Source organism: Oncorhynchus nerka, linkage group LG1, assembly GCF_034236695.1.
Source record: "Oncorhynchus nerka isolate Pitt River linkage group LG1, Oner_Uvic_2.0, whole genome shotgun sequence".
Lineage (NCBI taxonomy): Eukaryota > Metazoa > Chordata > Actinopteri > Salmoniformes > Salmonidae > Oncorhynchus > Oncorhynchus nerka.
Window position 1 is genome coordinate 27,985,688 of NC_088396.1, and position 12,592 is coordinate 27,998,279.

Below are 12,592 nucleotides of genomic sequence, written 5' to 3' on the forward strand. Positions count from 1 at the left end.
TCCGTCCGTCCGTCCCTCTCAGAAGAGACAGACTGGAGGGACGGAAGGAAGGAGAGGGCGGGAGGGAGAGACTGACGGACAAAAGGAGAGGGAGGGAGAGACAGATCAATGTAGATGGAGGGATGGACGAACAGAAGGTTGGAAGGGAGGGACGGACGGGGGAGGGAGGGAGGGAGGGAGAAAGAGATGAGAGAGCAAAATTGGAGGAGTGGATGTTAGTAATCTGAAGTGGGAGTGTTGATCTAGATCAGTTCTATCTGTAATGCCTCCACACTCCCTGTATTTAGGCATTAACAGTTACTCATAAACTGTCATGGATGTTATTCCCTGATCTCCCTCCCTTCTCAGCCTCTGATGAAAATAGCAATTCCCAAATGAGAAACGGGAATGATTTCAAGTTCTTCAAAATAGTTGTGTTTTGAAGAAGTGTTTTGTAGCTTGCGGTGGTTACAAAATATAATTTGAATCTTCTGTACTTAGACTTCAGTGTAAATGAAAGGTTTGTTTGAGCTGAATGTTTGCATCAAACCCATGCTCCTCTCCTTTGTTGCTTCTTACTTCCAGGCTAAAATGAGAGCAAAGATTTCCAGTTACTGACTATATTAAAGACATCAGTCTTTGTCAAACTTAATCATGGGCTTACGGCTTCATAGAGGGAGTGAGGGTGTGTGTGCGACGTGTGTGTGTGTGCGACGTGTGTGTGTGTGCGACGGGTGTGTGTATGCGACGGGTGTGTGTATGCGACGGTTGTGTGTGTGCGATGGTTGTGTGTGTGAGACGGTTGTGTGTGTGTGCGATGTGTGTGTGTGTGCAGTGTGTGTGTGTGTGAGCTCGTACATGTGTTAAAGCCTCTACTAATGAATGATTAATTAGCTGCCATGTTGGGCTGTCCTTTGTGGTGAGTCATTGTTAGCTGGATGGCTCCTGGAAGGCCTGTGCTACAGCACCCTGCGATGATGGATGACTCTCAATGCAGTCGGAAATTAATCGTCACGCTTTAAAAATGACTGAATTAATGGAGTCTGTTTAGCCAACACTGGGTTAGGAATTAATTTACCAGAGTTTAAAGTAAGATTTGATGTGAATCGATAGCACGTGGGAGATTAATTAGTACATGATGTCCCACTCGGATTAGATAAACCTAATTTAATATGGAGTAACATTCAGATGGTTTCCAAGGAAATTTCTGACATGTTTTAAATGTTACATGTTACACTTTTTTAAATGTTACATCGTATATATCGAAGGAGTTGAAGCACTGCAGTTAAAGTATATCTGTCAGCTGTCACCTTAAACATTATAAATTCATGTCTTTATAGGAGTCACATGAATGACACTAATTAGAGTGTGAGACATCTGAATGGCATTAATTAGTGTGAAACACCTGAATGGCATTAATTAGAGTGTGAAACACCTGCATGGCATTAATTAGAGTGTGAGACACCTGAATGACACGAATTAGTGTGAAACACCTGAATGACACGAATTAGTGTGAAACACCTGAATGACACGAATTAGTGTGAGACACCTGAATGACACGAATTAGTGTGAGACACCTGAATGACACGAATAAGTGAGACACCTGAATGACACGAATAAGTGAGACACCTGAATGACACTCATTAGTGTGAGACACCTGAATGACACTCATTAGTGTGAGACACCTGAATGACACTCATTAGTGTGAGACACCTGAATGACACGAATTAGTGTGAGACACCTGAATGACACGAATTAGTGTGAGACACCTGAATGACACGAATTAGTGTGAGACACCTGAATGACACGAATTAGTGTGAGACACCTGAATGACACGAATTAGTGTGATACACCTTGAATGACACTAATTAGTGTGAGACACCTTGAATGACACTAATTAGTGTGAGACACCTGAATGACACTAATTAGAGTGAGACACCTGAATGACACTAATTAGAGTGAGACACCTGAATGACTGCGAATGATTGTCATGTCTGATTGTTTGTGTGCAGAACCTGAATGACACTTTTTTATTTTTGTTGTCCTGTGCAGTTTGTGTGGGTCACCCGTATGACGGCGATCATTTTGTTGTGCTGCGCAGTTGTGCCAACACAGGGTGGTTTTATGACCGCGCTCTCTGTCTGGCACGTAAGTGTCATTGTAAACAGGTAGCGGTGCTGAAGGGGAGATGGATGCTGACGAGGAGCTTTAAGAGTTCTCACCACCGTCCTTCAGAGGGGGAGCACGACACGGCCGGGGTGCCTCAACACCCACTTTAACAAATCTCCCCTCCCATGTCTTCCCCTTCTCCACTCTCCCAGGGTGACAGTTGGATTAACAGCCCATTGAGGTTATTACATAGGGAATCAGGCTGTGCTTGTGGTAGAACTTGTAAAGGTGTTCTCTGTATTAGTCAGACATTAATTTGGTGTTCCAGCCTTGGTCTGAATGGTAGGCTATTTGAATTCAGGAATGTGTGCCATTACACACACTTAGTGTTTGGTATTACTGTGCAAGACATCTGATGTGGTTTTGGCACAAGGCTGCTCTGGCAGTTCTGTGCGGTGTCTTTCTTTCTTTCGCTCTCTCACTTTCTCTCTTTCTCTGGCTGATTCTCCCCTCTGTTTCTTCAGAATGCTGAGGTATCTGTCTTCGAGGTCAACATCCGCTTCATCGGAGGACTGCTGGCCGCCTACTACCTCTCTGGACAGGAGGTATCTGCTCATCTGTTCTGTCTTGTCTGTCTGTCTTGTCTGTCCTGTCCTGTCTTGTCTGTCTTATCTGTCCTGTCTTGTCTTGTCTGTCCTGTCTCGTCTGTCTTGAAGCTGACCTCATTTAGTTAATTAGTGGATTGTTTGGTCAACTGAGATTTCTTTAGTCGAGCAGTCGCAAATAGATTTTTTTTTTTTCATGGTGCACAAGACACCGTTCTGATTCGCGCCTCTCTCAGCGGACTAATCCATTGTGGAGGCCACCGGAATGGCACAGTCCATCACTCTAAGACATGCAACTGTAATTGTATATGGTTATATTATGTTAGAATAATGGTGCGACACTAATAAATATAATATAATTTTATTACAAATGCGCTTTCTCCTGCGTTTGATAGCGGTCGCTGTCTGCGGTCATGAAACATATACTACAGTGCAGAATATACTTGTGCTGTTGAATTGACTCCTTTCCCTATATGTTGCTATGTGCATAATAAAAGTTAACCAGCATATTGGTGTTAAGAACGATGCAGCTGAGGCAGCTTTTTTTTTTTTTTCACAACGTGGCCATCCCGCTCCCTCTTGAGTCATTTGTGTCTCAATGATTTAATTAAACAGTGCGCTTAAAACACGTGTCAAACTCATTCCACAGAGAGCCGAGTGTCTGCAGATTTTCGCTCCACCGTTGTACTTGTTTGATGAATTAAGGTCACTAATTAGTAAGGAACTCCCCTCACCTAATGAAAACTACCACAAGTCTCTTTCTCTGTCGAGCTCCCCTGCCATGCAGTATCAGTCATCCTACTCTTCCTGCTCCTATTAAAGGAGTGTGAGTGGTGGAATTGAGCTCCAGCCATGCGGCTCTGCCGGTCCCAGACTACTCAGCTGATGGGAGCAGATCCCTGGCCACGCTCCCTCTTAATGATCATCCCTCCTTCTTCTCACTCTCACCGCTTCTCCCTCTCTCCCACTCCGAATAAATGGTGATAATTCTGCAGAGGCTGGAGGAGTGGTGGGATAGGGAATCAGAAAGATGTTGAGTGGGGAATGGGAGGGGTGATAACGTTCGTGAGAGCGCTTTATTCCGTGTTCCCAGTCGAGGTCGACCGATTCATCGGCATGTCCGATAAATTAGGACCGATTTCAAGTTTTCATAATAATCCGTAATCGGCATTTTTGATGCCGATTACATTGCCCTCCACGAGGAGACTGCGTGGCAGGCTGACTACCTGTTATGCGAGTGCAGCAAGGAGCCAAGTTAAGTTGCTAGCTATCATTAAACATATCTTATAAAAAACAATCAATCTTCACATAATCACTAGTTAACCTCTTACCTCTACCTGGGACGCTTGCGTCCCAACTAGAGCTCTGGAAATGCAAATGCGCTACGCTAAATGCTAATAGTATTAGTTAAAACTCAAAAGTTCATTAAAATACACATGCAGGGTATCAAATTAAAGCTACACTCGTTGTGAATCCAGGCAACAAGTCAGATTTTTAAAATGCTTTTCGGCGACAGCATGAGAAGCTATTATCTGATAGCATGCACCAATACACTACAACAGAAAAGCACAGCAGGGGACGTAAACAAAATAATTAGCATTTCGGCGTTACACAAACCGCACAATAAAATAGAAAACAGTCATTACCTTTCACCATCTTCTTTGTTGGCACTCCTAGATGTCCCATAAACACTATTGGGTCTTTATTTCGATTAAATCGGGCCATATAAAGCCAAGATATCGTTATATGTAGACTGTGTGATAAACGAAAAAAACAGCGATTTCACAACGTAACGTCATTTTTTTAAATTCAAAAAGTAGACGATAAACTTTCACAAAACACTTGAAATACGTTTGTAATGCTACTTTAGGTATTAGTCGTTAAAGCGATAAAAATCAACCGTAGGCGATGTACATATCATTAGCTGTCGTCTTGGAAAAAATTTCAGGAGAGAGCTCTTCCGGAATGATCTGGGCGGAACATCAATGCCCCTCTTCGGTTCAACCAAGAATCAAAGAGGATTAAATTCTAAGATACTCGACTGCATGGGGATGCTGTGGGAGTTGAATGCTCGGTCTTATCTAATTCGGCTCACTGTTAACAATTGCTGGAAGTGGCGCAAGGATATTTATTTCCATTTTCTGTGATCAGGTTTTCCTGCGCTTTCCGATGTAACGCACGTTATGTAATAGCCACAGTCGTGATTTAACCAGTTTTAAACACGTCCGAGGGTTTCCTATACACACATTCTAACCATATGAACGTACTATATTCCTGGCATGAGTAGCAGGGCGCTGAAATGTTGCGCGATTTTTAACAAAATGTTCAAAAAAGTAGAGGGTAGGAGCAACTAGTTAACTACACATGGTTGATGATATTACTAGTTTAACTAGCTTTTCCTGCGTTGCATATAATCAATGTGGTGGCTGTTAATTTATCATCGAATCACAGCTTCAACTTCGTCAAACTACTTCAACTTCGCCAAACGGGTGGTGATTTAACAAAAGCGCATTGCTGAAAAAAGCACTGTCTTTGCACAAATGTACCTAACCATAAACATCAATGCCTTTCTTAAAATCAATACGCAGAAGTATATATTTTTAACCTGCATATTTAGTTAAAAGAAATTAATGTTAGCAGGCGATATTAACGAGGGAAATTGTGTCATTTCTCTTGCCTTCATTGCACGCAGAGTCGGGGTATATGCAACATTTTGGGCCACTTGGCTCGTTGCGAATTAATTTGCCAGAATTGTACATAATTATTACATAATATTGAAAGTTGTGCAATGTAACAGCAATATTTAAACTTAGCGTTGCCAACCGTTCTAATAATATGGAACGGTTCCGTATTTCACTGAGAGAATAAATGTTTTGTTTTCTAAATGATAGTTTCCGAATTAGACCTTATTAATGACCAAATGCTCGTATTTCTGTGTTTATTATATTATAAATAAGTCTATGATTTGATATTTCATAGAGCAGTCTGACTGAGCGGTGGTAGGCAGCAGCAGGCTCGTAAGCATTCATTCAAACTTTACTGTGTTTGCCAGCAGCTCTGAGCAATGCTCATAAACAGCTCTGTGCTTCAAGTATTGCTCAGAGCTGTTTATGACTTCAAACCTATCAACTCCTGAGATTTGGCTGACAATACTAAAGTGCCTATTAGAACATCTAATAGTCAAAGGTATATGAAATACAAATGGTATAGAGAGAAATAGTCGACGCGTCATAATTCCTATCCCTACAACCTAAAACTTCTTAATTGGGAATATTGAAGAACTGAGAATATTGAACCACCAGTTTTCATATGTTCTGAGCAAGGAACTTAAACGTTAGCTTTTTTATATGGCACATATTGCACTTTTACTTTCTTCTACAACACGGTGTTTTTACATTATTTAAACCAAATTGAGCATGTTTCATTATTTGAGACTAAATAGATTTTATTTATGTATTATATTAAGTTAAAAATGAGTGTTCATTGTTCATTCAGTATTGTTGTAATTGTCATTATAACAAATATATATAAATATCGTCCGATTAATCGGTATCGGCTTTTTTTTGGGTCCTCCAATAAACGGTATCGGCGTTGAAAAATCATAATCGGTCGACCTCTAGTTCCCAGGGCATGTGTGTGGCAGAACTAGCCCCAACACACAGTAATGGATGATGTTCACTTCTCTGTCCCCTCAGCCCTCCCCTCCACCCCTCTCTCATCTTCTTTCCCTTCTTTGCTCTTCTCCTCTTCCACACTGGCCCTCTCCTCTGTTCTTTCTCTCCTCTTCTCTATAAATACTTTATGTTCCCTCTCTTGTCACAACCTTCTCTACACAACCCTTCTCTTTTATTTTCTCTCCTGATAGGTGCTCGTGCCACTGAGACATAAGCAAGACACTTAACCCTAATTTGCTCCAGGGGTTTACGTGAAAGGTGCTAGTGTCTTTGGGATATGTAATTGAGGTGAAGGTTGCTAGTGCCTCTGGTATACAGTGCCTTCAGAAAGTATTCATACCCCTTGACTTATTCCACATTTTGTTGTGTTACAGCTTCAATTCAAAATGGATTACATGTATTTTTTTTCACACCAATCTACACAAAATACCCCATAAATGACAAAGTGAAAACATGTTTTATGAAATGTTTACAAAGTTATTGAAAATTAAATGCATAAGTATCTCATTTACATAAGTATTCACACCCCTGAGTCAATACACGTAACATATCAAGAATATTTCAAGGGTAGCTTTTTTCCATCTTTGTAACATTGCAAAAACCAAACTTTTTGTCCCAAAATTAAGTTAGTACCAAACACATTACTCCAGTGGTTGCCTCTCTACACTGGCTTTCTGTTAAGGCTAGGGCTGATTTCAATGTTTTACTGCTAACCTACAAAGCATTACATGGACTTGCTCCAACATATCTCTCCGATTTGGTCCTGCTGTACGTACCTACGGGTTCGCTACGGTCACAAGACGCAGGCCTCCTAATTGTCCCTAGAATTTCAAAGCAAACAGCTGGAGGCAGGGCTTTCTCCTATAGAGCTCAATTTTTATGGAATGGTCTGCCTATCCATGTGGGAGATTCAGACTCGGTCTCAACCTTTAAGTTTTAATTGAAGACTCATCTCTTCAGTAGGTCCTATGGTTGAGTGTAGTCTGTCCCAGGAGTGCAAAGGTGAACGGCAAGGCACTGGAGCGACGGACCACCCTGGCTCTCTCTGCCTGGTCTTTGTGGTTGAATATGTGTTTGAAATTCACTGCTTGACTGCGGGACCCTATAGATAATTGTACAGAGATGAGGTAGTCATTCAAAAATCATGTTAAACACTATTATTACAGAGTGAGTCCATGCAACTTATTATGTGACTTTTTAATCAAATGTTTACTCCTGAACTTATTTAGCCTTGCCATAACAAAGGGGTTGAATACTTTTCATGTTTTATTCATTTCAAAATAATAATTTCAAAAAAATATCCACTTTGACATTATGAAGTATTGTGTGTAGGCAGGCTGTAACAAAATATGTCAAAAGTCAAGGGGTGTGAGTACTTTCTGAAGGAAATGTAGAGTTTAGGTGAAAGGTGCTCATTTCTCTGGGATATGTAGTTTAGGTGAAAGGTGCTCATTTCTCTGGGATATGTAGTAGAGGTGAAAGGTGCTCATTTCTCTGGGATATGTAGTTGAGGGGAAATGTGCTCATTTCTCTGGGATATGTAGTTTAGGGGAAATGTGCTCATTTCTCTGGGATATGTAGTTGAGGTGAAATGTGCTAATTTCTCTGGGATATGTAGCTTAGGGGAAATGTGCTAATTTCTCTGGGATATGTAGTTTAGGGGAAATGTGCTAATTTCTCTGGGATATGTAGTTGAGGTGAAAGGTGCTCATTTCTCTGGGATATGTAGTTGAGGGGAAATGTGCTCATTTCTCTGGGATCCAGACTTCCGGCGCCGACTGAGATGGCCGCCTCGCTTCGCGTTCCTAGGAAACTATGCAGTTTTTTGTTTTTTTACGTGTTATTTCTTACATTAGTACCCCAGGTCATCTTAGGTTTCATTACATACAGTCGAGAAGAACTACTGAATATAAGATCAGCGTCAACTCACCATCAGTACGACCAAGAATATGTTTTCCGCGACGCGGATCCTGTGTTCTGCCTTACAAACAGGACAACGGAATGGATCGCATGCAGCGACCCAAGGAAACGACTCCGAAAAAGAGGGAAACGAGGCGGTGTTCTGGTCAGACTCCGAAAAAGGGCACATCGCGCACCACTCCCCAGCATTCTTCTTGCCAATGTCCAGTCTCTTGACAACAAGGTTGACGAAATCCGAGCAAGGGTAGCATTCCAGAGGGACATCAGAGACTGCAACGTTCTCTGCTTCACGGAAACATGGCTTACTGGGAAGACGCTATCCGATGCGGTGCAGCCAACGGGTTTCTCCACGCATCGCGCCGACAGAAACAAACATCTTTCTGGTAAGAAGAGTGGCGGGGGCGTATGCCTCATGACTAACGAGACATGGTGTGATGAAGGAAACATACAGGAACTCAAATCCTTCTGTTCACCTGATTTAGAATTCCTCACAATCAAATGTAGACCGCATTATCTTCCAAGAGAATTCTCTTCGATTATAATCACAGCCGTATATATCCCCCCCAAGCAGACACATCGATGGCTCTGAACGAACTTTATTTAACTCTTTGCAAACTGGAAACCATTTATCCGGAGGCTGCATTCATTGTAGCTGGGGATTTTAACAAAGCTAATCTGAAAACAAGACTCCCTAAATTTTATCAGCATATCGATTGCGCAACCAGGGGTGGTAAAACCTTGGATCATTGTTACTCTAACTTCCGCGACGCATATAAGGCCCTGCCCCGCCCCCCTTTCGGAAAAGCTGACCACGACTCCATTTTGCTGATCCCTGCCTACAGGCAGAAACTAAAACAAGAGGCTCCCACGCTGAGGTCTGTCCAACGCTGGTCAGACCAAGCTGACTCCACACTCCAAGACTGCTTCCATCACGTGGACTGGGACATGTTTCGTATTGCGTCAGATGGAAATATTGACGAATACGCTGATTCGGTGTGCGAGTTCATTAGAACGTGCGTCGAAGATGTCGTTCCCATAGCAACGATAAAAACATTCTCAAACCAGAAACCGTGGATTGTGATGGCAGCATTCGCGTGAAACTGAAAGCGCGAACCACTGCTTTTAATCAGGGCAAGGTGTCTGGTAACATGTCCGAATATAAACAATGCAGCTATTCCCTCCGCAAGGCTATTAAACAAGCTAAGCGTCAGTACAGAGACAAAGTGGAATCTCAATTCAATGGCTCAGACACAAGAGGCATGTGGCAGGGTCTACAGTCAATCACGGACTACAAGAAGAAACCCAGCCCAGTCACGGACCAGGATGTCTTGCTCCCAGGCAGACTAAATAACTTTTTTTGCCCGCTTTGAGGACAATACAGTGCCACTGACACGGCCTGCAACGAAAACATGCGGTCTCTCCTTCACTGCAGCCGAGGTGAGTAAGACATTTAAACGTGTTAACCCTCGCAAGGCTGCAGGCCCAGACGGCATCCCCAGCCGCGCCCTCAGAGCATGCGCAGACCAGCTGGCCGGTGTGTTTACGGACATATTCAATCAATCCCTATACCAGTCTGCTGTTCCCACATGCTTCAAGAGGGCCACCATTGTTCCTGTTCCCAAGAAAGCTAAGGTAACTGAGCTAAACGACTACCGCCCCGTAGCACTCACTTCCGTCATCATGAAGTGCTTTGAGAGACTAGTCAAGGACCATATCACCACCCTACCTGACACCCTAGACCCACTCCAATTTGCTTACCGCCCAAATAGGTCCACAGACGATGCAATCTCAACCACACTGCACACTGCCCTAACCCACCTGGACAAGAGGAATACCTATGTGAGAATGCTGTTCATCGACTACAGCTCGGCATTCAACACCATAGTACCCTCCAAGCTCGTCATCAAGCTCGAGACCCTGGGTCTCGACCCCGCCCTGTGCAACTGGGTACTGGACTTCCTGACGGGCCGCCCCCAGGTGGTGAGGGTAGGCAACAACATCTCCTCCCCGCTGATCCTCAACACGGGGGGCCCCACAAGGGTGCGTTCTGAGCCCTCTCCTGTACTCCCTGTTCACCCACGACTGCGTGGCCACGCACGCCTCCAACTCAATCATCAAGTTTGCGGACGACACAACAGTGTTAGGCTTGATTACCAACAACGACGAGACGGCCTACAGGGAGGAGGTGAGGGCCCTCGGAGTGTGGTGTCAGGAAAATAACCTCACACTCAACGTCAACAAAACTAAGGAGATGATTGTGGACTTCAGGAAACAGCAGAGGGAACACCCCCCTATCCACATCGATGGAACAGTAGTGGAGAGGGTAGCAAGTTTTAAGTTCCTCGGCATACACATCACAGACAAACTGAATTGGTCCACTCACACTGACAGCGTCGTGAAGAAGGCGCAGCAGCGCCTCTTCAAACTCAGGAGGCTGAAGAAATTCGGCTTGTCACCAAAAGCACTCACAAACTTCTACAGATGCACAATCGAGAGCATCCTGGCAGGCTGTATCACCGCCTGGTACGGCAACTGCTCCGCCCTCAACCGTAAGGCTCTCCAGAGGGTAGTGAGGTCTGCACAACGCATCACCGGGGGCAAACTACCTGCCCTCCAGGACACCTACACCACCCGATGTTACAGGAAGGCCATAAAGATCATCAAGGACATCAACCACCCGAACCACTGCCTGTTCACCCCGCTATCATCCAGAAGGCGAGGTCAGTACAGGTGCATCAAAGCTGGGACCGAGAGACTGAAAAACAGCTTCTATCTCAAGGCCATCAGACTGTTAAACAGCCACCACTAACATTGAGTGGCTGCTGCCAACACACTGTCATTGACACTGACCCAACTCCAGCCACTTTAATAATGGGAAATAATGTAAATATATCACTAGCCACTTTAAACAATGCTACCTTATATAATGTTACTTACCCTACATTATTCATCTCATATGCATACGTATATACTGTACTCTAGATCATCGACTGCATCCTTATGTCACTAGCCACTTTAACTATGCCACTTTGTTTACTTTGTCTACATACTCATCTCATATGTATATACTGTACTCGATACCATCTACTGTATGCTGCTCTGTACCATCACTCATTCATATATCCTTATGTACATATTCCTTATCCCCTTACACTGTGTATAAGACAGTAGTTTTGGAATTGTTAGTTAGATTACTTGTTGGTTATCACTGCATTGTCGGAACTAGAAGCACAAGCATTTCGCTACACTCGCATTAACATCTGCTAACCATGTGTATGTGACAAATACAATTTGATTTGATTTGATTTGTAGTTTAGGGGAAATGTGCTAATTTCTCTAGGCTATGTAGTTGAGGTGAAAGGTGCTCATTTCTCTGGGATATATAGTTTAGATGAAATGTGCTCATTTCCCTGGGATATGTAGTTTAGGGGAAATGTGCTCATTTCTCTGGGATATGTAGTTGAGGTGAAAGCAGCTTGCGCTCTTCTGTCAACAGAGTAATAACCTCTCCGCAGGGGGAGAGAGAACTAGGGAGGGAGAGACTGGGGGAGGGCGAGAGAGAGAAACGAAGAGAGAAAGACAGAAACGCAGCCAGCTGATTGCAAAGAGAAAACCGGAGAAGGGAGCAGGGCTTGTAATGTAAGATAATGAGCTGAGAGTCAAGGAAAACTGCAGACACTGACACACTGCAGCTAGACATGGCCTGCTGGAGTCACCCTGTAAAAAGAGGGAGGGAGGCAGATGGAGGGAGTAAGGGATGTTGTGATACACAACAAAAGACCTAGACCGCTGTACAATTATTTTTGCTTCTCTCTAACCTGTCTCTGCGATACATGTTTTTCCTCCCTCCCTCCATCTTCCTACTTCGCTATCTGTCTTTCAGTGAGTCGCTGTGAGCTGAGGCTATGGATCTGTCTGATTTGCTGGGGAGCGCTTGACTCCTTCTCATATTGTCAAACATGGAGCCCATCAAAGGCAGAACACTGCTTCCTCTGTCACACTGACTGGCTGCAACTGCACCTGCAGGCAGGGGGGATTGTGGGAGGTGAGTGACGGAAGAGCGTGCAACGTGGAAGGGTGCGAAGGAGGGGGTTGAGAGAGAAGGGGAGAGCAAGAGATGTGATTGCTACACTGCAGATGAACAGTATCCATGAATATGGATGTGAGAGATTCAGCTATGTCTTACAGGCCATATAGAAGATAATCATGCAATGACTGGCTGAGCTGGAGAGCCCAGGTAAAACCGCTGCTTGATTGAAATTCAGTCAGGTAGTTGTTAAATCCCCAAGAACACAGTCCCATGGA

At 43.8% G+C, this 12,592-nt stretch overlaps 1 protein-coding gene across 3 annotated transcripts in view; it reads left to right on the forward strand.

Annotated features, from left to right (window-relative positions):
• The window catches only part of LOC115128576 (mannosyl-oligosaccharide 1,2-alpha-mannosidase IB-like), a 138,341-nt gene that overhangs the window by 90,625 nt on the left and 35,124 nt on the right, over window positions 1-12,592 (forward strand). For all 3 annotated transcript variants that reach the window (XM_029658542.2, XM_029658522.2, XM_029658532.2), the window contains one exon: window positions 2,613-2,693. In XM_029658542.2, coding sequence (XP_029514402.1) covers window positions 2,613-2,693 — 81 coding nt within the window. The remainder of the gene's footprint in view (window positions 1-2,612; window positions 2,694-12,592) is intronic.